Source organism: Aotus nancymaae, unplaced genomic scaffold, assembly GCF_030222135.1.
Source record: "Aotus nancymaae isolate 86718 unplaced genomic scaffold, 86718_ANA_hifiasm-v0.15.2.pri h1tg000138l, whole genome shotgun sequence".
Classification (NCBI taxonomy): domain Eukaryota; kingdom Metazoa; phylum Chordata; class Mammalia; order Primates; family Aotidae; genus Aotus; species Aotus nancymaae.
The window spans coordinates 2,100,112-2,128,014 of NW_026988553.1; the positions used below are offsets into that span (position 1 = coordinate 2,100,112).

Genomic DNA, 27,903 nt, shown 5'->3' on the forward strand with positions numbered 1-27,903 from the left:
TCACAGCCTGTCTGTGCAGCATGGTATGCAACATGGACTCAGGGAGGGCGCCTAAGGCCAGGACACCGTGAGGCCAGGGGAGCCCAGCGTGATGAGAGAGGCACCTCGGCCCAACACAGGTGACAGGGCCCAAAAGCAGAGACCCCTCCACAGCGGTGGCAACAGCCAAAATCAGGCTGTCACCTGCCTGTCTGTCCCATCCTGCGGTTGAGGCCCTTCTAGCACACCGAATGAGAAGGGACCCACTTGCTGTCACCTACCCAGGAAGTCAGTGGTGCCATCAGGGCTCACTGCAGCCTCAACTTCCCAAGCTCTAATGATCCCCCGGCCCTCAACCTCCTGAGTAGCTGGGACTACAGATGTGTGCATGCACTCTTAATTTTTCTTTTTAATTTTTGTAGAGACAGGATCTTGCTATGTTGCTCAGGTCAGTCTCAAACTCCTGGGCTCAAGCGATCCATCTGCCTTGGCCCCCCAAAATGCTGGGATTATAGGTGTGAGCCACCACGCCCAACCAAGGCCAGGATTTTAAGGGTGCCACCTGCTGGTTCCAGCTGCCCAGCTGGAGCCTGGCCAGTCAGATAAAGGGAAGCAGGCCCTGTCTGGGCACCAGGGGATCTGAGGGTTCAGTGTCCCCTACTCCAGCTCCTGTGGGGCCAGCCCAGGCCTTGTGACACTCTCGCAGGTGGATGCTCTCCTCTGGAAGCTTGGTTGTAACAAGATCTTCTGGTTCCTAACCACTGTCCCAAACTAGTCCCTGTGGGGCTTCCCCAGACCGTGCCCCTCCCCTCCCCTGCTGCCACTGTCCTTGGCCAGGCCCATGGCTCTCCCTCCCTCCACCAAACGCCTCCACGCTCTGCTTCTTCCTGCCTTGCATTGCTCTCCTCTCCAGCCCGTTCTCCATGCAGCAGCCTGATGTGGTCTGGACGTCCATTCCCTCCAAATCTCAGGTTGAAATGAGCCCCGTAGTGTTGGAGGCGGGACCTTGGTGGGAGGCGTTTGGGTCATGGGGTTGGATCCCTCACGAATGGCTTGGCGCCATCCTCACCTCTGCCAGGAGTGAATTCTCACTCTTGAGTTCACTCAAGATCTGGTGATTGAAGAGAATGGCACCTCCCCGCCTCTCTCTTGCTCGTCCTTTGCCTTCTGCCTTAAGTGGAAGCTTCCTGAGGCCCCACCAGTAACAGATGCTGGCACCTCTGAGCCAAAATAAACCTGCTGTCTTTGTAAATGACCCGGCCTCAGGTACTTCACAGCAACGTGAGAACAGCTCCGCACACACTTCGCCCCTCTCTTGCTCAGACCCTCCTTGGCTCCCTGCTGCCCTCAGGATCAGGCCTGGCCCAGGTGGAAGGACTGAGGTGGCCGCCGCCTGTGCTCTGGCCTCAGCATCCTGCCACCATGCACGCCGCAGTGGCTCCAGTCATTCTGACCTACTTAGGGCTTCCCAGATGGCCCGGCTGGCTGGAGGCTCCCGCTTTGCTCATGTGAGTCACTCTCAGGCGTGGCCACCCCACCCCTTCTTACCTGCCCCAGCATTGGTGACAGGTCTCTCCCCACCCATGAGGACTCCCCACAAGATTGGGAGTGCCTCAGGGTGGGGCCCCTGGGGCAGGTTAGCAGAAAACCTGAAGTGCAGCGCAGTGGCCAGAAGCTGCCCTCCCACCAAGCGGCCTCCTGGCCCTAGAGGAGATTCAGGGTGCAGGATAGGCCCCTTCTAGTGTCAACCTCACAGCGCCAGCCACCCACCCCCGCTCCATGCCCCCTCAGAGCCCTCAGCCTGTACATGTGCACGCCCGCATGTGAGGGCACCTCCCTTTTCCCCAGCACCCCGTTTCTTAGCATTTCACCCTGTTACCACTTCACAGAGCAGGGACAGACTCGAGGTCCCACGGCGGGCGAGTGCTGCAGCTGGGCTTTGCACCCCAGCAGGTGGCTGGCTCTGTGGGCTTAAGGCCCTATTCATGGCCACAATCCATCAGCCCCTCAGACAGCCCGAGAGCCCGGATATCTCCCACCCAAGCTACCCACGGACCTCACTGTGGGGAGCGGCCATAGTGGGGCGGCCCTGGAGGTCTCGTGCTGGCCCCTGGCATGGCTTCCCGCCTGGCCCCTCTCAGCAGGGGGTTGAGAGTCCAGCCCCGAGTATCTGGCCAGCGAGTCAGAGGGTAAGTAGTTGGCAACGTTTATTGAGAAACAGCAAACTCTGCTGGGCACGTAGGCTGGCTGGGGGAGCACGGCCTGGGAAGCAGGGCCTGGAGAGGACTCCGGGGCTGTGTGGCTGGTCAGGCAGCCAGGGAAGGCCTCGCAGGCGTGCAGACCTGAGGCTGCCCAGATAGAAGGAGCCGGCTGAACAGTGGACGCTGCCACTGCCCTAGGCACAGGGAGTGGCCCTGGTGCTCAGGCCTCCAGGCTGGGGTCATCGGGCAGCAAGTACATAGGCTCAATGTGGGCCCACCGGAGGGCCTGCTCATCTGCCCAGGTGAGCAGCTCTGGGGCGCGGTGCAGGAAGATCAGGAGCAGGGTGTGCACGTCACCCTCGGCGGAGTGTGCCGCACTCGGCTCGGCCTGGAAGTAGCGGTGGAAGAGGCTGCCCAGGCTGTAACCCTGGCGGCCACGGGCCCGGGTGCCATGGCTGTGGGCGCGGTCCAGGCCCCGCAGGGCTGGCAGTGTGTCCAGGCAGACAGTGTCCTGGGGGAGGCGGGCACCCAGGCGCCGCAGCTCAGCACATAGTAGGGGGAAATCGTAATCAAAGCCATTGTGGGCCACAAGGCAGATAGGACCTGCCTGGCGGCTCAGGAAGGCCTGCAGCGTCCGCACCACGGCTCCATCGAAGCCAGCCTTCCGGCACCGCACCAGGCCCTCGCTGCTCAGGCCAGTGATCTCGCTGGCCTTGGCAGTGAAGGGGCGTTCTGGACACATGCACAGTGTGAGCTTGTCGAGGACCCGAGGCAGCACTGGGGCACCAGACTCATCACGCTCTGGGTTCTCCAGGGAGGAGCGGTGGACAGCAAAGAGGGACAGCTCGGCAATCTCAGGCTCCACACTGGGGAGCCCCGTGGCTTCCAGGTCCAGGAAAACAAAAGTCTCAGCCCGGGGTGCCTCTGACATGGTGATGTTCCTATGGGGATAGCGAGGTCTCAAACTGCCAGAGCAAGAGGCACAAACCCTGAGGTGAGTGGGGGCCCTGCTGCATACCACTCTCCCCCTAGCCAAAGCTCTGAGCCCTCTGGGGCTCACTTCCTGCCACCCCCGACCCCAGCACCTGCGACCTTTGGCTCTGGGAGCATCAGCCCCACTCCTGCCACCTACTGAAAAAAAAAAAAAAAAAGCAGGCCTCGGAGCACTCTACTGCCTGCCCCCAGCCAGTCCCCAGCAGGGACTGGGAGAGGCAGCTGCAGCCCAGGGACGCTTTGACTGGGAACCTAGGGCATAGCATGCTGGGTCTCCAGCTCTGGAAGCAGCCGCCAGGAAGCAGGCAAGCAGCCTCCCGAAAAAGCCCGTGCAGTGCCCCAGCTGCCCCTGCGCTCCACCTCCCCAGCCTTGTCCATGGCACAGGTGTTGGCCCTGAGCTGGCCTCTGCCTGCCTGCCCCCAGGCTCCCGGGGTGACTGTCCTCGCCAACCCCACCGCGCCAGCTTACCTGGGGCGGGCACTGACCGGCTTCCTGGGCTTCTGGGCACCTGTCGCCGCACAGGCTGCTCCAGGCGGCCTTTAATAAGCAGCCACGGCCCGCCCCCAGCTGCCTGTTGGCCAACAATGAGGCCTGGGGCAGCAGGACCTGCGCAGCCGGCTCGCTTGCCACCCCCTCGCCACCCCCTCGATAGCTCACAGCCACTGGGACACACGCCCCGTGTTTACAGATTAGGAAGCAGGCCCTGGGCCGCATGTAGGCTCCGGAGCTGCTCACAGGCACACGGAGGAAGCTGGAGCAGTGTGGAAGGCCATATCCTCCACCCAGCCAGGCTGTGGCTCCCCCATGCTGGGGCCAGTGACACAAAAGCAACAGGTCCTCTTTGCCAGCCCTCAGTCTCCCATCACTGGAGATTGTGTGCCTCTTGTGGAGATGAAGCGAGCTCCGCAGTGTGAACGAGGTGCCCACACACGCCATGCTCCCCAAAACCCTAGGGATGTGGCAGCCTCGGGCAGCCTCCTCACACACCTTGCAGGCTCACTTCCCACCGCGAGGGGGAGACGCTATCTGCTTTAAGGGCATCATGACCCATCATATCTACCATGTACCCAGCAGAGGCTGCCGGGAAGGAAGGGAGGTGGGCCTGGCCCGGGAGCTGAGCTGATGCTTCCCCTGCCAGGGACGAGCAACATTAGGGGGTGGGCAGGGAGGGCCAGGACTACAGGAGGGGTGAAGCCCAGTCCCTGATTCCCCAGGCTCGGGAACCTGCCCTACCCACACCATTGCAGGGAAAGGACACCAGGACCTTCCTTGGTGGTGGGTGCACTGCAGGGCCAGCCCCCTCCTGGGGGCACCGAGAGGTAACCAAGGAGCCCCTTGGCCTGTAAAGCTGGTGGTGCACCTGACCGTGGCGACCACAGGCGTGCCTGGCCTCCCATCTCACAGTGGTGGCTGGAGGTGCCTCAGGTTACTGGGCTGCACGGGGTCTGGCACCTGGCTCCTCCTGGCCCCCTTGCCATGTGTGCACACGGGGACCTTGAGGAAGCAGAGTTGGTGCCAGGAGGGAGCAGGGTGGGGCGGGCAGCAGCAGGTGCGACAATGGACCCAAAGAGGCAGAGGCCCCACCAGTCATGCCTGTTCCAGTGCTCGGAGGGAGGGAGGCAGCCGTGACAGGTACAGTGCTCAGAGAGATACTGGGTCATCCTGGGAAGCCCAGAGAGTAGCTTCCTGGACAACCAGTCAGGCTGAATTCCCCCGCCCAGAGCTGAGCGCCGGGGAGGGAGGAGGAGGAAACAGGAACCCCGCGCGGGATCCAGGGGCACTCAAGGAGGGCAGCAGAGGGGTGAGTCTTGCGCAGGACCCTGAGGCCAGTCGGGGGAGGCAGCAGTGGGGTCTCTGCTCACACGCAGCAGGGAGGAGTGAAGTGATGGGAAGAGGGTGCAGCCCAGGCCCACCACGATGATGGGAGGGCCGCAGCCAGCCTGCCCAGACCTGGGTCACCTGAGCAGCTTAGGACAGACGGGAGGAAACAGACGCAGAGCTATAGAAGCAGAAAGCAGGCTGGAGGCCACTGCTTAGAAACTGAGGCTTTCTTTGTGTCTGAATCAAACCACCCATCTGTCTCTCCCTCCCCAACAGGGCCAAAGGTCCCTGCCGAGAGCACGTGGGGCTGCAAGGGCTTCTGCTGCCACGCTCATCACTCCTCGGCCAACCCAGTCTCTGCAGAGGGCTTCCTGCCCCTACTATCCTGCGCTTTTGCGTGGGCCATCACTGAAGACTTTGTATTTCTCCAGTAGTTCATTCATCTTGGCAGCTGCAGAGGAAAGAAAAGATGCCAACAGGAAAGTGAGCCTGGCGGAGAGGTGAGGCGCCTCCTGCCCACCACCCAGGTTACACATCCTCCTCAGCTGGTCTTCCCTGGGCCCTAGGCACCACCAGGATGGCAGAGAAGGGACAGGCAGCTTGGGAGCCCTGGGCTGGGTCAAACCAACCACAGCACGGTTTCCGAGGCCCAGGCCAGGGTCTGCTGACCCAGCTGTGCGTCTGTGCCCCCGCCCACCTGCCCCCTGCCACCTGAGCCCCAGGGACAGCACATGGCACACAGTGAGGAGGCAGAGCCTATCCTGACTTCAGTGGCACAGTCAGTATAAGACAGGTGGATAACACTGCACACAGAACAACAAACCCCATCACACAGACAGCCCTCAGGTCTGGGCTCCCCGGACCAGTGGCGACCATGGTGGCTGCACTGTACCTTATCTGCTGAAACCACATCCGCCTCTCAGGTGCCAACCCCAGACCATGGCCATCATCCCCCTCCAGCAGGCAGAGGAGGACACAGCCCCTCACCTGCCCTGCCTGTCTGCTCCCCATCCGTGACCCCACCGTCAGCTATGCCTTGCCTTTCACGTTGGGGTCATTAGCATTGACATGAAGTGCTGTGAAGCCTGCATTTGTCATCCTCTGCCCATCCCGAGGATGACTCTGAAGCTCAGGAATCATGTGTGTGCCTCAGGGTGACACTGAGCTGACTGTGCTCAGCCCACCCGGAATGGCACCCCGAGACCCTGCCCGCTTGCATCAGCTTCCAGCGGCGTCCCAGTTGAGGGGCTCCCTGCCGCAATGTGCACTACTCTAGACTGTTTTCCCTCATGTGGCCTCTGCCCTTATCCAATCGTCTAGGCCTCCACCCCAGCCTCCTGCTCTGCCCTCGCTCTTGGTGCTTGTCAGGCATCACCAACGGGCCCCGGCTGCTCCTCTGAGGCCACAGGCTCTCTCAAAGCTTTGGCCCCAGCCCTTGGCCCCTGCACTCTGGATGGCAGGAGGTGGGTCCCATCCGTCCGTGCTCGGCATGTGTACTCGCCTGGCTTGTCCTGTGGCCCTCCATCTCCCCCGCCCCCTGCCCTGGAGACCCTGTGGCTGGCTGGGGTCTGCACGCCGCTGATCTCTGCACTGCTTTTTCTGCCTCTTTTCTCTCTCTACTTAGAGATCCCAGCCTCAGTTCGTTTCTAGTCTCCTCATTGCTGGGTTTTCACAGCTGTCCAGGCATGTCTGCATGTCGCACTGAGTGAATTCAGTGGTGTCAGAAGGCCCGTTGGGGCTGATCTCCTGCTCATCCAGGGCTTCCTCCTCTCCTGCACGGGGCTGTTTCTCAAGCCGCCGGCGTCGGGGAAGGACCTGGGTAGTTGCTGCACTGACCATGGGGTCTCTCTCCAGAGGACAGTTTGGAGGAGTTCCATGGAGGCGAGGCAGGGATCAGCTCTTGCCCCATGGATCCTCAGAGGCCAGGAAAAGGGAAAAGGTAGGCTTCCCCCAGGCTGCTGCCAGCCACATCAGCCTCATCAAGAGCAGAACTGGAAGCCGCTCAGGCTCTGTGGGGGCCGGCTCTTCGTGAGGCTAGGAGCTGGGTTTGCTTATTCATTTCCATCATTTTCTTCAGAGAAGAGCAGGCTAGGGTCTCACTGGGGTCACCACCCCGTGCAGGTGGCCCTCTCCAGACCTGCTTCACCTGAGCCCTGTGCTTCCATCTGCTCCACTGCCCCATCTCCGGCACCCCACCGCCCCTCGCGCTGTCCTCTCGGCTGCCGCTTTCCCTGCCCGTTCCCTACCTACCCCTCCAATGTCGGCGCCCTCAACCCTCCTGCCCCATTCTTGCTGACAGCGCTGCCTCGGTCTCTAAATACATTGATGTTTTCATGCCCCTGGGGGCCAAACAGGACTTCAGGCCCATCGGATCGAGATGGCGACTCCCAGTGTGTGGTGCTGACCCACAGTGCCAAGGCCCTGCCAACTCACACGAGACCACACCCCAGCATGAGCCCAGCAGGCACACTGGTTGCTCCTCACTTCAGAGCTGATGCTACGCCTCCAACAGAGCCTGGCTGCGGGCATGCAGATTGCAGGGAGGGGAAACAGCATGGAGCAGGCCTTCCACAGCAGGAGGAGGGCCATCGAGACCAGGGCCCTCAAGGGGCCACAGAGGAAATGGAACAAGTAAAGAACCATCCCAAGTGGCCTTTGGCATGGATTTGATGCTGACCCTTTCTCTGGTGTGTCTAGAGCCTAATAATTCATCTCAAGCCAAATCAGGATGCTGCATTGATGAAAGCTGACTCAAGAACCCCAAGAGAGGCCAATGCCTGCCCTGGGCCTGCTCCCCTCACATCTCTCCAGACCCCCGAGGCGGCTGGGGCTCAAGGCTGAACAGACACTTCCCTGTCCACAGCACACTGCCCAGTTCACACAGCCTAGACGTACAGAGTGCATTTCTGGTAAAAATAGATACTACACTGATCTTAGCCCAGAAGCAATAAGGGGCCCTTCTGCAAGGCAAGACCTGCCACCAGTCCTATGGTACCACAGTCACAGGTGAGATGGCACACTGTTAAGAGTACCAATGATCAGTATTATGGGAATGATGGCATGGATTATAAGCAGTTTATTAACAGCAATTATAAAAAGTGGGGAGAGAGTCATAGTGACAGTGGCGATTAGGATCCATGCTATGATACATTTTTAAGTGAAGGGTTCCACTGAAGTTCCATCAGCAAGAAGAGACTTCTCAGTGCCCAGTATACACAGGGCAGATATGTGACGAGGCCAAGAGCAGTGAGAAGCCTCGCTCTCCGGGGAGACAGCTGGCTGGAGGTTTCATCCAAAGACAGTCTCGAAAAGGAGGGCTCGGGGACCTGAAGCCACTGCTTGGAGGCGTAGCCGTGGAAAACATTTGACAGCAAATGCTTTAGCTGCAGCTGGCTGAGGCAGTGCATCACAGCTGGGCCAACAAGAGACTAACAAGCTCACAAGGAGGGGCTGGAGAATCAGATGTCCACAGAGGCTCTGGAAAGCTCTGGCACAGTCCTGGGGACCTGGAAGACCATGTGCATGCACAGGGCTGTGAAAATGCCCAAGAGAGAGACCAGAGAAGGCCCTGAGCTCTCACCTCTGACTGACCTTGAGGCTCTGAGCAAGCAAGATGTGAAGGAGAAAGAGCTGTCAACTGCCTGGCTGAGTGTTGATGAAAAACAAGAATGTACACATCTACAAAGTTCAAAAAGCTCCCAGTGGAATAAATTCATAGTGATTCACACAAAGACATACTGGAATCAAACTGTCCAAAGCCAGGGACCAACAGAATTTTGAAGAGAAAGTAAAGAAATTCATACATCAGCTGACTTCACATCAGAAGCTATGGCAGCCAGGGGACACTGAAATGACACATTCAAAGTACAAATGAATTCTATATCCAGCAAAACTAGCCTTTAAAGGTGAAGGAGAAATGAAGACATTCCCAGATAAACAAAAAATGAGGAAGTTCATCACTAGTGAGGCTTCCCTACAGGAAATACTAAAGGTAGGCCTCCCCGACTGAAATGAAAGAACACTAGACAGTAACATAAATCCACATGAAGAAATAAAGAACTCTAATAAATGTAACAACATCGATAAATACAAAAATGTGTACAAATGTATTTTTGTGATTTTCTCCTAATTTATAAGGCAATTGCATAAAGCAATAACTATAAATCTGTCTAGAGTTGTATTTTGTGTAAAAGAATAGCACCAAGGAGGTAAAAAGGAATGAAGCTTAACACAGCTTCATTCTAATGAGCAGTTTTTGTATACAACTGAAATTAATTTGGTAATACACTGTCTTCAGTTAGGATGCTAAATGCAATTACAAGGGCAACCACTTAAAAATAACTTTAAGAAAAAGTGGCAAAGAAACAAGGGAATTGAAACAGTGTACCCAAAAATATCTAACACTAACATATTTTGCTTTAATAGGAGAAAGTTTTTGTATACTACTGAAATTAATTTGGTCCTAGACTATTTTCAGTTAGGATACTAACTGTAATTCTAAGGGCAACCACAAAAAATAACTTTAAAAAAAAAACAGAGTTAAAGAGGCTGGGTGTGGTGGTTCATGCCTATAATCCCAGCACCCTGGGAGGTCAAGGGGGATGGATCACCTGAAGTTAGGATTCAAGACCAGCCTGGCCCACATGGCGAAACCCCATCTCTACTTAAAAGTACAAAAATCAGTCAGGCATGGTGGTGGGTGCCTGTAATCCCAGCTACTCGGGAGGCTGAGACAGGAGAATCACTTGAACCCAGGAGGTGGAGGTTGCAGTGAGCCGAGATCGCACCACTGCACTCCAGCCTGGGAGACAGAGCAAGACTCTGTCTCAAAAAAAAGAAAAGAAAAACATGTTCACACAAGACTTACAATGTACATAGCCAAAAAGTAGAAACAACCCACATATCTACCAACTACAACAAAATGTAGAATATCCATACAATCAAATATTGTTCAGTGATGGAAAGGAATGAACAGCATGGATAACACTTACCAAACTTCATGCTCAGTGTAAGACGCCAGACACAAAAGGCCACATATTGTTATTCCATTTCTAGGAAATGCCCAGCACAGGCAAATCCATAGAGACAGACGGCGTCTCTATGACATGGTTGCCAGGAGTTGAGGCTAGGGAGGGATGGGGAGTGGCTGCTAATCACGTGGGGTTTCTTCTGGACTTAGATAGTGATGAAGGGATGCTTACATAACTTTGTGAATATCTTAAAGACCGTGAAACTGTACACTTTTAAAAGTGTACATTTTATGTTATATGAGTTATAATTCAGTAGAGCTGTTATTTGAAACATAAATTAGAAGAGGTAGAAAACTGTCTTTACTTTCTTTCTGTGGGTTAATTTTGCTGTTTATTTTTTAGCCACTGAAATGTGATATTAGTGGAGGGATAGTTTAAAAAAGAAAAGAGAACAGAACAGAGGAGAACCCAGAAACCCACACGTAATGTATGGACACTTAATAATTAACAAGATTGATGGGATTTTAGATCAATGAGGGAAAGAGTGATTCCCATTAAATGGTGCTGCAACAAATGTGTATCCATATACAATACAAGGAAACTGCAGCCCTACCTCACTCCATATGCAAAAATCAACTCTGGGAACGTGGCCCTCATTATAAACATTTTCCCATTTTCCTTAAGTAACTTTTTTTTTTTTTTGAGACAGGGTCTGGCTCTGTCACCCAGGCTGGAGCACAGTGGTATGATCTCAGCTCACTGCAACTTCCCTCTTGTGGGCTCAAACGACCCTCCCACCTCAGCCTCCCAAGTAGCTGAGACTGCAGGTGCATGCCACCATGCCCAGCTAGTTTTTGTATTTTAGTAGAGATGGGGTTTTGCCATGTTGCCCAGGATGATCTCAAACTCCTGGGCTCAAAGTGATCCATCCTCCTCGGCTTCCCAAAGTGCTGGGACTATAGGTATGAGCCACCACGCCTGGCCCAAGTAATGTTTCTCACTGCCAATACTATTCCATTCCGGCATTTGTTATCATTTGCTTCACATTTTCTATTACTGGGTTATCTCAACTTTCTACGATGAGTGTTTTTATTTCATAATCCACTGAAAGCTTGTTTTCAAGTGAAGGAAAACATGCATTCGAAAATGAAAAATGACAGAAGGGGCCAGTCCCCAAATGCTCCCCCAGGGTTAGTGGAGCACAGAAAAGGGAGCCCACATATGAGGCAGCCCCAGGAGGAGGAGCAAGTGGGTGGCCACATACCTAGACTCATGACGGAGCTGCTGCTGCCCCAGCAGATCTGCTCACCCTGCTGCTTCTTCACAGTCTCCACAGCTTTCGCAGACGTGTCAGCGACTGCCACGATCACTTGCAGCAGCTGGGGAGGGAGAGAGGAAGCCAGCGAGCGAGCAGACACTAAATGCCGCTCGTCTGACCTAGCAATGGCGTCTCCTGCTTCCCACCCGTGTTCACACTGATCAGGTACCACTTACCCGAAAGACAGCCAAGGCTGAGGGACACAACTCCCAGCTGGAAAGTCACCAATCAGAATTCTCAAACCTGAGTCCCCTCTTTCTGGCCCAGTGGGGATGCCACACTATCATGTCACTCTGGTAACCCTCGGTGCCTACGGATATGCCAGCCAGCACTGCGTGTCCTCACAGCCCGAGCAATTGGCAGGGTGGGAAAATAAATGTCCCAAGAAAAATGGACAGGAGAGGTCTGTGGCCTCATCATCCCTGATCAGGGAGTCTCACAGGACCAGTCAGTCAGAGGTTGGAAGGCTTGGAGCCTCTCAGTTTAAAAATCAAAATAAACATCACAGAACCCTTGAGCCAAGGGCAGAGTCGCACCTATGGCAACTGTAGTTATCATAACTAAAGCCGGCTTCTTAGGCTGGCCTCTGGGGATCCCGCATACAGAACAACGAAACAAGCAAACATTGACGAGCCCGCTTCCTCCCGTCCTGTCTGAGCAAGCTCGAGGGCAGACAGGCAGGCGTTTGTCTGCCTCTCTGGCACAGTTCTTGGTCATACACAAGAATGAATGGACCTTGCTATGTTGGAGCATAACATGAAAACAGTGAGGCCAACACAGGGACAGCAACTAAAGGCCAGGACACGCAGGATCCCACGCCAGATCTAGGCCTAGCTGCTGCCCGCTGAGATGGGCGGGTCCACAGACCAGAAGCAGCACGTGCCCCAGCCCACTGATGGCCCAGAGCCCTGCCACGCCACTGGTCCACAGGGAGCCCAGCCCAGCCCCTCCCAGCCCCTGGTCTGGCCCTGTGGTCCCTTGTCAGGGGCTGCTGAGGCCCCTGAGGACAAGCAGGGTATGGGCTCTCAGTCTGAGTGAACGGGGGAGCGGGGTGGGAAGGGAAGGGGACCCTTACTTGTCTGTAGGAAGTCAGATTCTGGTGCGTGGCCTGGATGATGGGGCCGCACGGGTGGAGGTCAGGGCCGGAACGCTGGCAGCACTCGCCCAGCTCGTCATCGTAGACTTGGAGGAAAGCCAAGACGAGCTGGTGAAAGTCAGAGGTGACCAGACGCAGCTTCTGGTCTAGGGTGCTGACACTGGCCACACCCGCAGCGGCCCCTTGCTCGTGCTGTGCAAAGTACTGCAAAGTCAGAGGCAGAGTCCCTCGAGGCTGCCCCGCCCGCCAGCCAGGCTGCCACCAGCCCTCACCCCAGACACCGCACAGTCAGGGCAAGGAAGAAAGCTTCCAGAAACAGGGAGACAGGGGAACTGTATGGAGCAACTCAGGCCAGAGCAAGACCTGGCTCCCAGCCTCAGCCCCGTCACTCACTCTCCTGTGGGTCCCGGTCTCCTCTGGGATCAAACAGAGGCCAGACCAGGGGCTACCAGGAGGGTCACATGCAGCAAAGCACAAGGCAACGTGCTCAAGAGTGGGCACCACCCAGTACCCGAGGCCGATCCCTTCCCGGAGCCACAGTACCTGCCTCTTACCTCCACGTGAACTGAGCGCCATGGCATTCTAGAACGTGTCAGGCCCAGCGCACAAGCAACCTTGCTTAAGCCTCACATGCTGGAGGAAGCGACAAAGCAGGGCCTTGCCTTCAAGCCCCCCCTCCCAGGAGCCAGCACCCTCACCTCCATTCTAAGCGCCTGCAACTTGGCAGCGCTCTCCTGCAGCCGTCTGGCCAGCTCCGCCAGCTTCTCCTTCTCCTCGGACTTGGCAGAGGCGCTGGCCCTGCAGGGAGAAAGGGGACACTCGCAGTTTCCCTCTGCCAGCGGTGTCTGCAGTGACAGAACCGAGCAGCCGGGGCTGAGACAGGAGGCCAGGGTGCCACTGCTGAGGCTTCCAGGAGCACATACCGCTGGCAGTTCTCACTCTGCTTATGGAGGAGGGGCTGCATGTCCAGGGGCCACGGGTCGCACTCTGGATTCAGGAGCAACTGCAGGTGGGGGCTGGAGAAGAGCTCCCCCAGCAAGGCCTCATTCTTCTCCCTGGTGTCCTCAAAGTGCTCCATCAGGCTGCAAAGGCAGCCCCAGGGCCACGCCGTCACACGCCAGAGCACTGGCCCAGCAGGCCCTCGGCCCCACAGGGAAGACCCCAGAGGCACATGGGGCTAGGCACAGAGCCGCACTGCTCAGAATCCCGCCCCACCTGTCTGTTCTGGCTCCTCCAAAAAGTCCACCTATCTGCCCACCCACGGGGCACCCTAGGTGCTCACCCTCCTCTGTGCCTGGCCCATATGCTCTGAGCCCCATACCCCATCTTTACACTCACCCCCGAGGCCTTGGGCAGCAGTCAGCACCCTTGGGATACAGTCACCCCTCGCCCGAACACTGCCTGGCGCCTGACTGGCTGGCCAGATCCCCAAGGAGGGTGTCCTGCCTGACCCAGCACCAGAGAGGGAGTGACACCCCAGCCCCTACCAGCTCCAGAACTAGGACCAAGACAAGCCCACCAAGGTTGCCGACCTGGGCCTTTACCTCGAGCAACTGGAGTAGCCAACAGTCAGGCTCTGGATGACGCTGAGCAACTGGTCCATGAAGCACAGCTGCTTCTGGGCGCAGGCACGGCCCTAGGCAGGGAGGGCCACAGGCATTGATCTGGCTCCACCTAAGCCAGATCAATGCCAGCTGTCCCTGGTGCCCCTGCCCCCACATGCCACCCCAGCCAGGAGCCAGTGGAAAGGAGGGGCCTGGCCCATCAATGCCCCTGTGCCTGGCCGGCAATGTCTTGGACTAGCGAGTGCTCCCTGCCCAGTCCCCGCCTTGGCCTGTAATGATGCTGGCCCCACACGCCGGAAAGGGCTGAGTGCTACAGAAACAGATGGGAGCGTGTGTCTGTCATGTAGCCGACAGCATGGCTTGCTGGGTGGGTGGGCAGCACACAGCAGGGCCAGCTGCGACAGAACACAGCCCACAGCCAACAAGGGCACCTCCAGGACAAGGCCTGTTCTCCTCCATGGATCACCCACCCAGCTGGGAACAGATGAAGCCGACAGCAGGGGGCTGGGAGGTGGTCTGCTTTCCAGCCAGGGGACTGGCGTTCCAGCCCAGAAGGCCCAGGCTCCTGGAGCAGCAGCTCCTGAGGCACTGACTTAGTCCCCGACTTGCCAGAAAGGTGAGTGGGATTCCCACAGGAGCCACCCGGCCAGGAGCTCAAGGCTTCCAGAAGCACAGCTCTTTCCTCCTTCCAGAAAAAGGAGGAGGCTCGCCGATGAGCCCCAGGACCTGAGAGGCTATGCCTGCTCCAGAAAGGCCCACAGCCAGACCCGCCTCTCAAGCTCTGAACAGCCTAACCATGTCAAAAGGGCCAACTCCACGGGGTGTGAAATGCCACTGGAAGCACCTCAGCCCTTTCACTGTGACCTGTGCCTTCAGCGCCAACTTGCCATGCAAATGGTCCTCGGGGGACTTGGTGAAGGAAGCGGTTGGAGCAGCCGGCTGAGCCAGCGTGTTCCGGTGCGCTCCTTAGAACAGTGTGTGGCAACACTGTCAACAGCATACAGACTGAGCATCATCATGACATCCAACTGAGGCAGACTCGGGAGCACGCGTGCGAGAAGCTCAGGGCACCCAGGTGAGGGGCAACGGCGCTGGGCGGCCTAACTGCCTGTACGGCGGTGCCGTCCACAATCACGCGTCCCCGCAGCACTGACCTGGCCTATCTGGACTACTCCGCAGCACGAGCCTGGCGAGGATCACCCGTGTCATAGTGCAGACCAGCAGTTGATTTCCTTAGTATTGCTAGTTTATACATTCACCAGCTGATGGACACTTGTGCTCTTCCCACTTGTGCGCCATTAATAACACTCCTACGGACACTCAGGTACAGGATTCCGTGTGCAAGTATGTTTTCCCTTCTCCTGGATGTGCGGCTAGGAGTGGAGCTGCTAGGTTACAGGGTAACCGTGTGCTGACATCTCTGAGGAACTGCCAGACTTTTCCACAGCACTTGCACCATTTTACATTCCTACCAGCCACGCACGAGGGTTCCAATTTTCCTCATCCTGGCCAACACTGTTATTTTCCTTTTTTTTCTTAAGCAACAGGGTCTTGCTCTGTGGCTCAGGCTGGAGTGCAGTGGCACCACCTGAGCTCACTGAAGCCTTGAACTCCTGGGCTCTATGTAGTCCTCCCGCCTCAGCTTCCCAAGTAGCTGGGACTACATGGGTGTGCCATCACGACCAGCTAATTTTTTACCTGTTGTAGAGACAGGGTCTTGCTATGTTATCCAGGCTGGTCTTCAACTCCTGAGCCCAAGTGACCCTCCTGCCTCAGCCTCCCAAAGTGCTGGGATTAAAGGCATGAGCCTCTGGGCCTGCCCTCCTTTCCTTTTTTGAGTCTAACCTTCCTAGTGTCTGTAAAGTGTATCTCATAATGGTGGGTGTGTGCTGCTCTAATGACCAGTGATGCTGGGCATCTCTGCATGTGCTCCTCAGCTATTTCTTCATCTTCTTTGGAGAAATGTCTATACTTTGTCATTTTCGAACTGGGTTCTCTTTCTTATTGAGTTGTAAGGGTTCCTAATAGAGTCAGGATACAAGTCCCTCATCAGTCATGTGATTTACAACCATTTTTCCCCCATTTTGTAGGTTTTTCTATCTCTTTAGTTTCTTGATGGTATCCTTTGGTGCACCAAAGTATTTCATTTTAACAAAGTACAATTGATCTGTGTTTTCTTTCGTCGCTTATATTTTTAGTGTCGAGTTGCTGACTTCATCAAACGTGACTGTGAACACCTGGATCCGAGTGTAAGTGAAGGGTACCCCTCTCTAACTACTGCTAGTTGGCCCCTGAGTCCATCAGACGTGACTCTAAGTCTTGCATGAGTACTGCTCTCTGTGTTCCTGCCGGTATTACAGCCGGGGCGCCATTGTTCTAGACATGTTCAGGGCACAGGATAAGGAAATACATATTTCTTAAGTTAAAAATATATTAGGAGGATGGACACAGTGGCTCACGCCTGTCAGCCCAGCACTTTGGGAGACCAAAGTGGGAGGATCGCCTGAGCCCAGGAGTTCCAGACAAGCTCAGGCAACATGGTAAAACCTGTCTCTACAAAAACTTTAAAAATTAGCTGAGTGTGGTAGCACATGCCTGTGACCCCAGCTACTCAGGAGGCTGAGGTGGGAGGATCGCTTGAAGCCCAGGGGCTCACACTGATATTCCCAATTAAAACTCAGGACTACAAGGTATGACCCTACCTAATGATCTTAAATCTGTAGCTCCTTTCTCCCTCCTTCACCTCCCAGATCTCAATAATGCCAATGGAATTCTCCAATTCCTTTGACTGTTTATCCATAACAAGGAATGCAATCCGGCTACGTGCTGCTGTAACATGGGCAAGCCCTGAAAGCCATGTGCTCAGTGAGGAAGCCAGTCACCGAAGGCCGCATATTCCCACATTCACCTTTGATGACAAAGCCCTGGTAACTCAGGGCTTGCCAGGGCCTGTGGGGAATAGCGGTGGCTGCACAGTGGTCCAGGGTCTCTTTCTGTGGTGATGAAAATATTTTGGAACTAGATAGAGACGGTGGTCGTACAACATTGTGAATGTACTAAAGATCACTAAATGACACGCATTAACGCGGCTTAATTGACGATGAAGCTTCAGTTGAGGAAGATAAACAGGTTCTGCAGCTGGATGGCGGTGACGGCTGCACAGCACCGGAATGTGCTCACGCCCCTGACCACACGCTCGAAAATGGTGAATGCGGTACAATATAGTTGATGCATATTTCACCATCATTTTTCTAAAAAAATTTTTTTAAAGAGGCAAGCTCCCGCAGGCCTGCTGGGAAATCAATTTTCATAGCTGGCGTGGTAGACTTTATGTAAAGTACATTTTGCCCCAGTGCGAATGTGGAAATACAAAGCCAGTGCGGAGCGCCCGCAGCGGGGCAGGTGGGTCCGGGAGGAACGCCAGGATTCCCAGTTCTCCTGCAGACTCACCGGGAGCTGACCGTGCCGCCACAATCACAGAAGGGGGTGGTTTATGTCTGGAGGACAGAAAAAATGGAGCCCCAGGGAACTAGAAAGTATTGAAGAGAGAGTGGAGAGGAAACAGCTTAAGAAAGTGACCCCACAAATCTGTATATAACACCTGGGCTCAGGCCCACCTGTGCACGGGTGGATCTAATCTTGGTGAACCCAGCAAAAACTCCCAGGCTGACCACTGGGTGGCGCACACACGGGGGGATCCAAAGAGCCCTGCAAAGGCTGTGGAAACAGAGCGGATGCTGGAAGGAGGCGGGAGGCAGGAGGCAGGAGGCGGCTGAACTTGCTGCTTAAACCTAAGCAGGTCAAGTGCCTGCTACAGGACAAAGATTTATACGAATATAAATTGTATGGAGAATGTATTCTCCATACAATTTAGCAAGACCCAGAGCCAAGGTAATAGCCAAAATGTCCAGAGAACTGTTTGGTACGTGAAAAACCACGGACTCTCAGCCACAGGAGAAGATTCCCTGGATATGGACTTCGGGTGACGATATGTCCATGCTACTTCAGTGACTGTGACAACGGAGCCACCGGGTGCAGGGTGTCCACGGCGGAACAGGCTGTGCATGTGTGGGGCAGGGGGCCTGTGGGAAACCTCTGTGTTTTCTGCTCAATTTTGCTGTGAACCTAAAACTGCCCTAAAATATTAAGTCTACTAACAACAACAACAAAAAAAAAACCTCACTGGACAAGTGACCCAATTAAAAAGTGGGCAAAGGACATGAATGTGGACATTTTTCCAGAGCGGATACAGAAATGGCCAAGAAGCTCACAAAAAGATACTCCGTATCATTGGCCATAGGGAAATACAAATAAAAACCATGAGATACCACCCCACACCGAGCAGTGTGGCCAAAATCAAGAAGATGGATGCTAGCGAGTGACAGCAAGGACAAGGATGAACGGAAGCTCTCCCGCACTGCACTGGAAACGCCTAAGCAGAGAGTGACCCTGTGACCTGGCAATCCCACTCCTAGCTATACACCCACGAGGACTGAAAACACGTGTTCAACCAGCCAATCTCACATCTATCGACTGATATTTTGTCTCCCTAAATTGTATAAAACCCAGCTGTAGCCCCACCACCTTGGGCACATGTTTGCAGGAACGGCTGGGACTGTGTCACAGGCCATCAGTCACATAAATAAATCTCTTCAGATATTTAAAAAAAAAAAAAAACATGTTCAGCCAAAAACCATATGCAAGAATGTTCATCGCAGCATTACTCACAATCATGGAGTGAAAACAATTATTTCAAAATTTAGAAACGTTAAGGTGGGGACTGGGCTTTCTTTGACCAATCTCGGGGTAGATAAGGGGCCTCAGGAGAAACTCCCAGACAGGCCCCAAGGGCGTGGCAGCCAGGCGCCGGGATGTGAGGCCTGGCTCTGCCACCATGTGACCTCAGGTGAGCTGCTTGTCCTCTCCCTTGCTGCCAAGGGTGGCTGTGACGATGACTGGCACATACACCACTCAGCACAGTACCAGGCAAGAATGACATCATCAACCAAGGACAGGACACTCTCCATCCCACTGGTCATCAGAAGACAGAGACCTGCCCCTACTTGCATGGCTGCCGTCCCCACTGTGCCCCAGGGACAACCAGGCTTTACCCAAGGGAATGCCAGCAGTCCCTGCCCCAGGGATGCCTAGAGAAGCAGTCTGCCTGGGCACCCAGGCCGCCCTGGGGCCTGAGGAACCTCAAAGGCACTAGGGGAGGAAAAGCCTCCCACCTGAGCCAGCACCACAAGGCCCCCCGCCCAGGGTGGAAAGTATGCATGTCATCTGCAGGACAGAAGGGGCCCTCTTACCTTGAGGAGCTCCTGGTCATCTGGCGCACACAGCATCAGCTCATGGCCCAGCTTTGTCATTTCTGTTGAAACACAAAGAGCCCATCAAGGCAGGCACCTCCCAGATGGCAGGGGACAACATACACCCAGGAAGCCCAGCACCCACAGGCCGGACCAGGGACAGGAGACCAGGGTGGACCAGGAGGCAGGTAGAAGGCACCCAGGTGCTGGTGCTGCCTCTTGCTCACTGGCCCCACCCATCTCTGGGCATCAGCTTCCTTGCCAGAAAATGAGGGGTTGTACCCGAGGCTCTCCCAATGTCTAGGTCACTCACTCTGGCTTTAAGCAGAAGCCAGCAGCTGAGGAGCGGACAGGGGTCAGGAAACCTCCAGGGGGCACCACGTGCCACCCTCTCTGAGACCTCCCAAGGCCAAAGCAAACGGAACCAGCACTCCTACCTGGCTATGTCCTAAGGGCCCTTCATACCATCATCTGCTCTCATCTGCTGGCAGCCCTGGGGGTGGTAGGCCTTGTTCCATTTCATGTGTGGGGAGCCTGGAGCCCTGCACACTGCAAACCATCCAGCCACATCTGCCAGGGTGCCCAGGGCATTTTCTCAGTAACTTGGAGCCAGAAAGCCCGGGGCCGGTGCCAGGCCTGTCCCTCCACCTAGTCCTGGAGGGTTTGTTGCCAAAAGTAAGCAAAGAGTCTGTGGGGAAGCACTCAGTAACCCTAGGCCCACCACAAATACCACCTGCACACCCAGGCAAGCCTGCCCCACCACCGCCCTCAACCCTACATCCTCGAGTCCTCCCTGATCCCTCTCTTCCTCTCAGCGAATCCAGCCAACCCTCCCCGCGCTAGAAATCCAGATCTGGCCAGCACTGCCTCCTGCACTGCCCTCCAAACTTTCACCTGGACCACTCACTGCAACAGCCCTGCGCCGCTCTCTCTGCCTCTTCCCCAGGCGCCCTGTTCCCAGCACCGTGGGCTAGGGGTCTCATTACAGCCAATGGCAGAACGCAGCCTTCCTCGGAGGAAAAGCCCACATCCTTCCATGGCCCACACGGCCTGGCCTGATCCGGCCCATCCCCTTCCCAACTCACTCCTTGCCCTCCCTGCACTCCAGCCACACCAGCCTCCTCGCTGTGCCTCCAAGAGGCCACGCACAAGCCCACTGGGACCCTGCGCACATGCTCTTCCTCTCACACATCCCGAGCTGGTTTCTACCCCTCCTGCCATTTTTTTTTTTTTTTGAGACGGAGTTTCGCTGTTGTTACCCAGACTGGAGTACAAACTGGAGTGCAATGGTGTGACCTTGGCTCACCGCAACCTCCGCCTCCTGGGTTCAACCAATTCTCCTGCCTCAGCCTCCTGAGTAGCTGGGACTACAGGCGCGCTCCACCATGCCCAGCTAATTTTTGCATTTTTAGTAGAGACGGGGTTTCACCTTGTTGACCAGGATGGTCTCGATCTCTTGACCTCGTGATCCACCCGACTCAGCCTCCCAAAGTGCTGGGATTATAGGCGTGAGCCACCGCGCCCGGCTCTCCTGCCATCTTATGTCGACAGCACCACCCTTCCCCAGCCCCCGCAGGACCACTCAGCCCTCAGCTGTTCCCGGTGCTTCTCGCTAGCAGGTGCACGGAGAATTCTCCCACCCTCTTCCCACCCGCACTCTTACAAGCCTGACAGTATATTCCCATGACGGGCAAAGGCTGGATTTCATCCCCACTTGACAGGAAAGGAAACTGAGGTTGGCAGTGGCGGCATCAGGGCTAAGGCTGGGCTGGGTGGCACATGTGTTGGTGTGGGTCAGAGAATCTGGAATGCACCAGGCACAGCAGCTCCGGGGAAAAGGGCAGTGCCCCTGTGTGGTCCAGGCCAGCCCGCTGGCTACTCCAAGACAACACTACATTCTACTGGCCCGCCTCAGCACGGGACAATCGGCCCCAGATAATTCATGTGGCTACACCAGCTGGGGCCCAGATCAGGACTCCAGGGTCCAGCTTATGTACACTGGAGTGGCCAGAACGGACACAGGCCCATGGAAAATTTGACCTTTGACATTCCACCAACTTCTGGAGAGATGACCGTGAAGGTGGAACGTCAGCCCCCAACTTGGGGACTGCAATTTTGCTCACCTTTATCTAACACTCATTACTAGGTTAAGTATAGTTTCTACCAAGAAGTGATGGACAGAGGTTACAAGACAAGCCCCACTGGAGAGCAACACGCATGCCCCCAGAAATGCCACCTGTAGACAGCATGTCACACACCACTGACACAGGGCGATGGAACCACTGGTGGTATCAGCAAGAATCTCTGTCTCTGGCCAGCAGCACCACAGGGACTGATGTGCTCTAGGTCCCTGCAAGAGGAGCTCTCCCACGGATCATGCCTAGGGAAGGCTGGGGTTGGAGAAGGCTCTCGCAACATCCACACCATGTGCACCGCCTTAGGGAAAACACCGCGCCACTCAACAAGGAGGCTGTGGACAAGCTGAGGATGCACCAGGACCGCACCTACCTTGGATCTTCACCTCTGTTGGGACCCCTTTCAGCAAGCTGAGCCTGTCCTGCAGCGAGGGGCAGATCCTGCAGGGAAATAGCAAAGCCTCGTGCACCTGCTCACTTTCAAAGGGTTACTTTCATGTCATGATTTCATTGCCATGAATTATTAGAAAAAGAATACTCCAGAAAGTTTACCTCAGAAATGTGAATCTAAACACTGAAATGAAAATTCTTCTCAAAACAACAACAAGATGCCTGCAGCAGAGGCAGAGAGGGAGGCCGCCAGCACCCAGGGCTCCGCGCTGAAATGGCGGTGCAGGCGGGTTTGGAGGGCTGGCCCCGGGCTCCTGGTGTCCTCACTAGCCTCACCTGGGTGGGCATCAGCTCCTCGGGGTAGAGCAGTTTCCTCCCACCCAGCCCTTTGCAGAAAAGGCTTGCGAGGCCTACTTTCAGCCATGTGGGAGCTCCTGCTGCGATAGAATCCAGTGAAGGCTCATCACCCTGGGCAGGGACTGCCGCATGCAGGGGCCACTCAGAAGCATGTCACCTTAAAAGCCATCTGGTGGGCAAAACCAGGTCCAGATGCACAGTGCATGGAAGAGAGGAAGTCCCGCAATGCCCAGACATGCGCCACAGGTGACACAGGGCTCAGCCCTCCACTGGGTCTGCTCCTTCAGGGGAGCACAGCCCAGGCGCTACACCACCAGCCCCGAGCCCCGAGCCCCAAGCCCAGTATGACACTGAGGCCCAGGTACATCACTCCAGCCGCTGGGGCCACAGGCTCTGACCAGGGAGCCCCATGTGCCTGCCGCCACAGCAGCCTTCCACAAACAAGAAGGAGGTGCTTTCCACCAGCTGCCAGAGCCTGGCTACACCCCGCCATTGCTGTCACGCTAGGGCTGGTGGCTGTTCCCTGGAGAGGCCGCGCTTGCCCCAGGACTGCTTATTAAGACAACGGCGGGGTCTGCGCAAGCAGGACTGGGGAAGGAAAAGAGTGACCAGCAGCTGGCTCTACCAGAGGGGTTGCCAGGAACGTCCCTGAGCACAAGGCCCGGTGGAGCAGGGGGCACTCACCCAGCACTGCGCAAGGCCAGGCACAGTAATCCCCTGAACACGCGGCAGAGGCCCAAGCAGCCTGACTCAGTAAAGGCTGTCATTCAAGGCACTGCACCATCACCGCAGGGGGCAGAGCAAGAACGGAAAGTGCTGGAGGCCCCCAGGAAACCCACAGGGCCTTGACCTCCACCATCCAGGGGCTCCAAGCTCTGCCCCACCCCACACCAAGGGCCAACGCTAGGCGCAGCTTTCAGGCTCTACCGGGAGGAGATGAAAAGGCGGCCCTAAACGGGGCTGACAGGGTGTGGCCACGGGCAAAGAAAGGCAATGAGAAATTTGGAGGCAAACTGCCATCCGCCCAGTTCTCCTGGAGGACCCTCAAAAGGCCTAAGAACTCTTGCCAAGCTGAAATCAGACAGTGCCGTCATCTGTTCCCTGGCGGCTTTTCAAAAGGATTCTGTTTCTGGTATTGACAGAAGCACTACAGCTTGAGAATCCCTCATCTGAAAATCGGAAATGCTCCAAAATCCGAAACTTTTTGATGGCCAATGTGACACTCAAAGGACACGCTCATTGGAGCATTTCCGATTTCAAATTTTCAGATTAGGGACGCTCAACCCGTATAATGGAAACATTCCAAAATCCAAAGAAATCAAAATCTGAAACACTTCTGGCCCCCAGACATTTCAGATATGGGCACTTAACCTGGAGAAGCATTTGAGGGGTGTGGCTTCGGCCTCCCACCTGTCCCTCTCTGGCCAGCAGATGACCCCAGTTCCCAGAGTGCTGCCAGCTTCCACCTGAGCCGGGCAAATCTGCACCCCTCCCACAAGAGCCTCCTGGGAGCTCGCTGAAGACGGCCACACTCTATCCAGCCACCTCCAGTCCTGCCCCACCTACTAGATTCCCGGGCCAGGTGCCAGTCCCTCCAGGGCCAGCAGTGACTGCCACACAAGCCGCCTGCCACTCCGGGCCAGGCTCCTGCTGTCTTTCCCTGGGGTATTAGTCTCCCTGCCTGCAGCCACTGCCCTCCAAATCCATCTGCCCAGAGTACCCCAAGTCATCTTACCAAAATACCAATCTCAGCATGTCGCTCCCCAGGTCCCATGCCTCCCCTGCCCAGAATATAAAGCTTGAAGACCTGGGCATGGCAGGCAAGGCTCTGAGGGAGCTGCCCTGAGCTGCCAATCTGGCTGCGGCTGCCCAGCTGTCTCCCATACCTCAGCTTCCTGCTCCTGTCCAAATGAGCACCCCGCCGTTACCCATCCCCGCCCAGATCATATGCCAACATCCATGGCACCCGGCTCAGACTGCAGTGCTGTGCATCATTTCTGCCCGACCCCAGGACTCATGCCCACTAAATACCCAGCTCCCTGAGGACACCCACTCACATCTGCAGCGCCCGGTATGGCACACGGGTGCAGCCGGGAGAACCCCCTGGCTACGTGTCCACACCATGCTGCGGCTCCAGCACCCACAGGCTGAGGGCTCCAGCAGCGGCCGGATGTGCTCAAGAGGCTGTGGGCATCCAGAGCAGGAGGAATGCATTCTGCCCTGGGAACAGGAAACATTTTAAAAGGAGATGGGACCTGTGAGTTGGGTCTTTGAGGGCTGTATAGGAGTATGTGTGACATGCAGAGACCAGAAGGGCACTTCCAGGAGGGGAAACAATGTGAGCAAGAGCAAAAGGTTATGAAGCGAGGAGCTGGGGTGCTGAGGCTTGGGGAGGGGCCTGAGGAAGGGTCTAGAAGGCAGAGGCAGGAGACACTGCTGGAACAGCAAGGGCTCAAACACAAAAACGTCTCCTCCTTCCTCTGGGAGCCTGTATCCAGCTGGACGTCCTGCTGATGTCCCTGGTCCTGGCAGGCCAGACCAGCTGGATACAAGCTGGCACCTCGCTGCTCTACTGCCAGCCTCCCTGCCCAGGCCCATTCCTCAAGCAGCATGGGCAGGAAGGCCACAGGCTGAGGAGGGGGAGGCCCAGGCCTGGCCTCACAAGAGGCTTCCGTACCAGCAGACCACAGCCCTTCCAGAGTACCGCCTGGGCATACACCCAATCCCACAGGAGCCTGTGCTCTCCATCCACAGCTGTGAGGCAGATGCTCAACTCAGGGACTGCGTCACCAGGGCAAGGATGTCTTCCCTGGCCATGGGACACTCTGGATCATTTCCTCTGCCATCACTCAGGAAGGCGCCTGTCACCGTGGGCCTCGTATGGTGCCAGGCACACACCATGCTACACCCTGACCCAAAGGCACCAGAGGACCAGGAAACAGGTCACGGCACAGAAGCTGACAAGAGGCGACACTGTATGAGGGCCACTTGGCCAGCTGAGACCCAGGCAGGAGCCTGTGCCCTGGCCGTGCCTGTCACTCCTCCATTGCAAGGCCAAAGACACCAGGCTTCCCGGTCTGAGAATGAAAGGGCTGGAGTGGGACACTTCTCAGGCGCCTGCCAGTCCTGAACCTCCAAACTCGTAGTTAAAGCAAGGCCAACACTGAGGTCAAGTTCAGCACTGCGGCAAAGGGGTAGCTGGACTAGCCCAGCACTGCCAAGGGCCACTTTACCCCCAGTTCAATCATGCCTTGTCACCAGCACTTCTCACCTACACAGCTATTCTCACAGGGGTGCAGGCTAGCGGGTGGAGCCCTCTGGGAGGACAGCTACTCACAGTAACCACAAACCCCATCTTCCCATGGGGCTGCGTGGCGCCCATGCACACCCCAGGTGGGAAGAGGGAAAAAACTGACACATTACCGTGTACACATCCACTCCAGGATCTCCAAGCGGTACTTCGAGGGGCTGCACAGCAGTTCCTGAATTGTCCTTGGCTCTGTGATATACAGGCCATCGAGGAAGGGGCAGTTTAGGTCCTAAGCGAGGAAAAGGAAAGCAACATTCACTGAAGGTCCCAGTGTACATGTTTTTTGTTTGTTTATTGTTTTTTGTTTTTGAGACAGAGTCTCGCTCTGTCGTCCAGGCTGGATGTAGTGCAATGGTGTGATCTCGGCTCACTGCAGCCTCCACCTCCCGGGTTCCAGTGATTCTCCTGCCTCAGCCTCCCGGGTAGCTGGGATTACAGGTACGCGTCACCACTCCCGGCTAATTTTTGTATTTTTAGTACAGATGGGGTTTCACCATGTTGACCAGGCTGATCTCAAACTCCTGACCTCAGGTGATCTGCCCAACTCAGCCTCCCAAAGTGCTGGGATTACAGGCATGAGTCACCACGCCAGCCCTCAATATATGCCTCCAAGCTCCCAGGACCTTTTCCTTTACCCGCATCCTGCTATCTTGCCAAGAGTTCAAGTCACCCAATTCCCAACCCCACATCTCTCGCGGCATGCGGCCCCCACCTCCTTCAAGTGCTGCCACTCTGGGCTCTTGTGGCAGCAGGACCTAAGGGCAACACCTGAGACTGAGACCTGAGACTTTAGAGAGAGCCCTAGGCTTCGGGACTGAGGGAAAGGGGAGGGAGGGAGAGGGGCCACTCAGCCAGTCGAAGACAGGATGAGGGGAGTGGCTGCGGGGAGGAGTGAGCAGGCCGAGGGGACCTGGGACAGCTCCCTGACCTTGTGGGCCAGCTTTTGTCACTGCTGCAGTGAGGGCTCTGTACCACGGCGTTGTAGAGGGTTTCAGGAGGCTAGACTCCTGGCATCTGACACCAAGAAACACCAAGCCCCAGTCTCGCTGACTTGACAAAGTGGCACGGGGCTCTGCCCATCTGTTCCCCACAGACCCGCAAGGTCCCTGAGGCCAGGCCTGTGCCCTCCGTGTCTGCACTTCCGAGCGCCCAGCCCGGATACTGTAGTTCCATACGCGGCGCTGGCCCCAACTACCAGGCACGGGCCATGGAGACAGCAAGAGTGAAGGCCTGCGGCACCCCAAAGAGCAAAAATGAATGATCCACAAGCATCCCCTGCTGCGGGGGAACAGGGCGTAGCCGGAACCATAGACGGTGGCCTTGTGGTGCCGCGGACTTCCACAGCAAGCCCGCCCGGGCCTAAGGCAGTGCCCTAACCGGTCCCCCGCCCTAGAGTGGCTTTCTGGGCCCGCAGCACCTTCAGCTTCCCGAACACCTCCACAGCTGCCCTGAACACGCTGCTGTCGCCCTCGTCCTCTGAATAGTCGTTGCCGCCGCGGCCGCGGCCGCTGCCAGCATCGTGCCCCGCCATCTTTCGCGCTCCCAGCCGCGCCCCGCCCACGCCCTGGCCTCACAGACAGGCGCGGCCGCCAATCATGCTCCAGCGTTCTTCCGCCCACCTGCCTGCGCCGGGGTGGGGCGGGGCCACCCAGTAGGCGGGCATGGCTTCGGCCCGCCCCCACCCCACCTACCCTTCCCATTGGGCCGCGGCTCCGCCAGGCTGGCTCCCGGGCTCCCAGGCCGACCACAGGGAAGGAGGCGGGGCGAACACTGGGAAGCGGGCGGGGCGGACACAGGGAAGCGGGCGGGGCGGACACTGGGAAGAGGGCGGGGCGGACACAGGGAAGCGGGCGGGGCGGACACTGGGAAGAGGGCGGGGCGGACACTGGGAAGCGGGCGGGGCGAGCGGGCCAAGCTGGTTCTCAGACGCAGGCCTTGCAGTCGTCGTCCCTGCCGCCGGCCGGGAGTGATGACGTGTCGAAGCGAGGCTTTTCCAGGAGGGGGCGCTCCCTCCTTGGTCGGGTTCTCCTGGGCCACCACTAAGGGGACCCTGGTTCCCAGGAAAACCAGGGGGAGCCTTGGGTGCAGAATGGAGCTGGAACTGAGGCGCCCTCTCCCAGCGCGGGGCTCTGTCTTCTCTTCACCATGCTCACGCTATAGTTAGAGGGAAATTTCTTGTCACTCACTAGCTGTGTGCCTTTGAACCGGTTACCTAACCTCTCTGCGCCTCTTTGCCCTCACCTAATGGGGCCAATGAGAGCACCTACCCCACTGGGATGCTAATGAGGATGGCAGGCAGTAATAATTCCTATGGCCTGGCACATGCAAAGCACCACGCAAATGCTCACTATTATAATCTGTGCTGGGCCCTGCTCCCCTCACAGCTCCTGGGGCTATCTGTGGCTCCTTCCTACCGTGTCTACTTACAAATTTTTCTACAACCCTCAGCCCCCTCAAA

General features: G+C 56.5%; 2 protein-coding genes across 4 annotated transcripts; both read right to left on the minus strand.

Moving 5' to 3' along the window:
* Positions 1 to 2,185: 2,185 nt before the first annotated feature.
* Positions 2,186 to 3,318, minus strand: TREX2 (three prime repair exonuclease 2). Its single transcript, XM_012437886.3, has one exon. It carries the CDS (start codon positions 3,109 to 3,111, stop codon positions 2,401 to 2,403), a length of 711 nt encoding a protein of 236 aa, XP_012293309.1. The 5' UTR covers positions 3,112 to 3,318; the 3' UTR covers positions 2,186 to 2,400.
* Positions 3,319 to 5,216: 1,898 nt separating this feature from the next.
* Positions 5,217 to 26,995, minus strand: HAUS7 (HAUS augmin like complex subunit 7). Of its 3 annotated transcripts, XM_012437880.2 has the most exons (10): positions 26,863 to 26,995; positions 25,559 to 25,674; positions 21,762 to 21,829; positions 19,254 to 19,315; positions 13,924 to 14,015; positions 13,303 to 13,461; positions 13,078 to 13,177; positions 12,359 to 12,583; positions 11,230 to 11,344; positions 5,217 to 5,446 (listed from the first exon to the last, which is right to left on the minus strand). In XM_012437880.2, the coding sequence occupies exons 1-10, from the start codon at positions 26,974 to 26,976 to the stop codon at positions 5,376 to 5,378; spliced, it is 1,122 nt and encodes a 373-aa protein (XP_012293303.1). In that variant the 5' UTR covers positions 26,977 to 26,995; the 3' UTR covers positions 5,217 to 5,375. The 3 variants fall into 3 exon arrangements, with proteins under 3 accessions (XP_012293303.1, XP_012293299.1, XP_012293305.1); XM_012437876.2 differs by lacking the exons at positions 5,217 to 5,446; positions 11,230 to 11,344 and having other exon boundaries at positions 11,367 to 12,583; positions 26,863 to 26,982; XM_012437882.2 differs by lacking the exons at positions 5,217 to 5,446; positions 11,230 to 11,344; positions 21,762 to 21,829; positions 25,559 to 25,674; positions 26,863 to 26,995 and adding an exon at positions 19,691 to 20,797 and having other exon boundaries at positions 11,367 to 12,583.
* Positions 26,996 to 27,903: the final 908 nt, after the last annotated feature.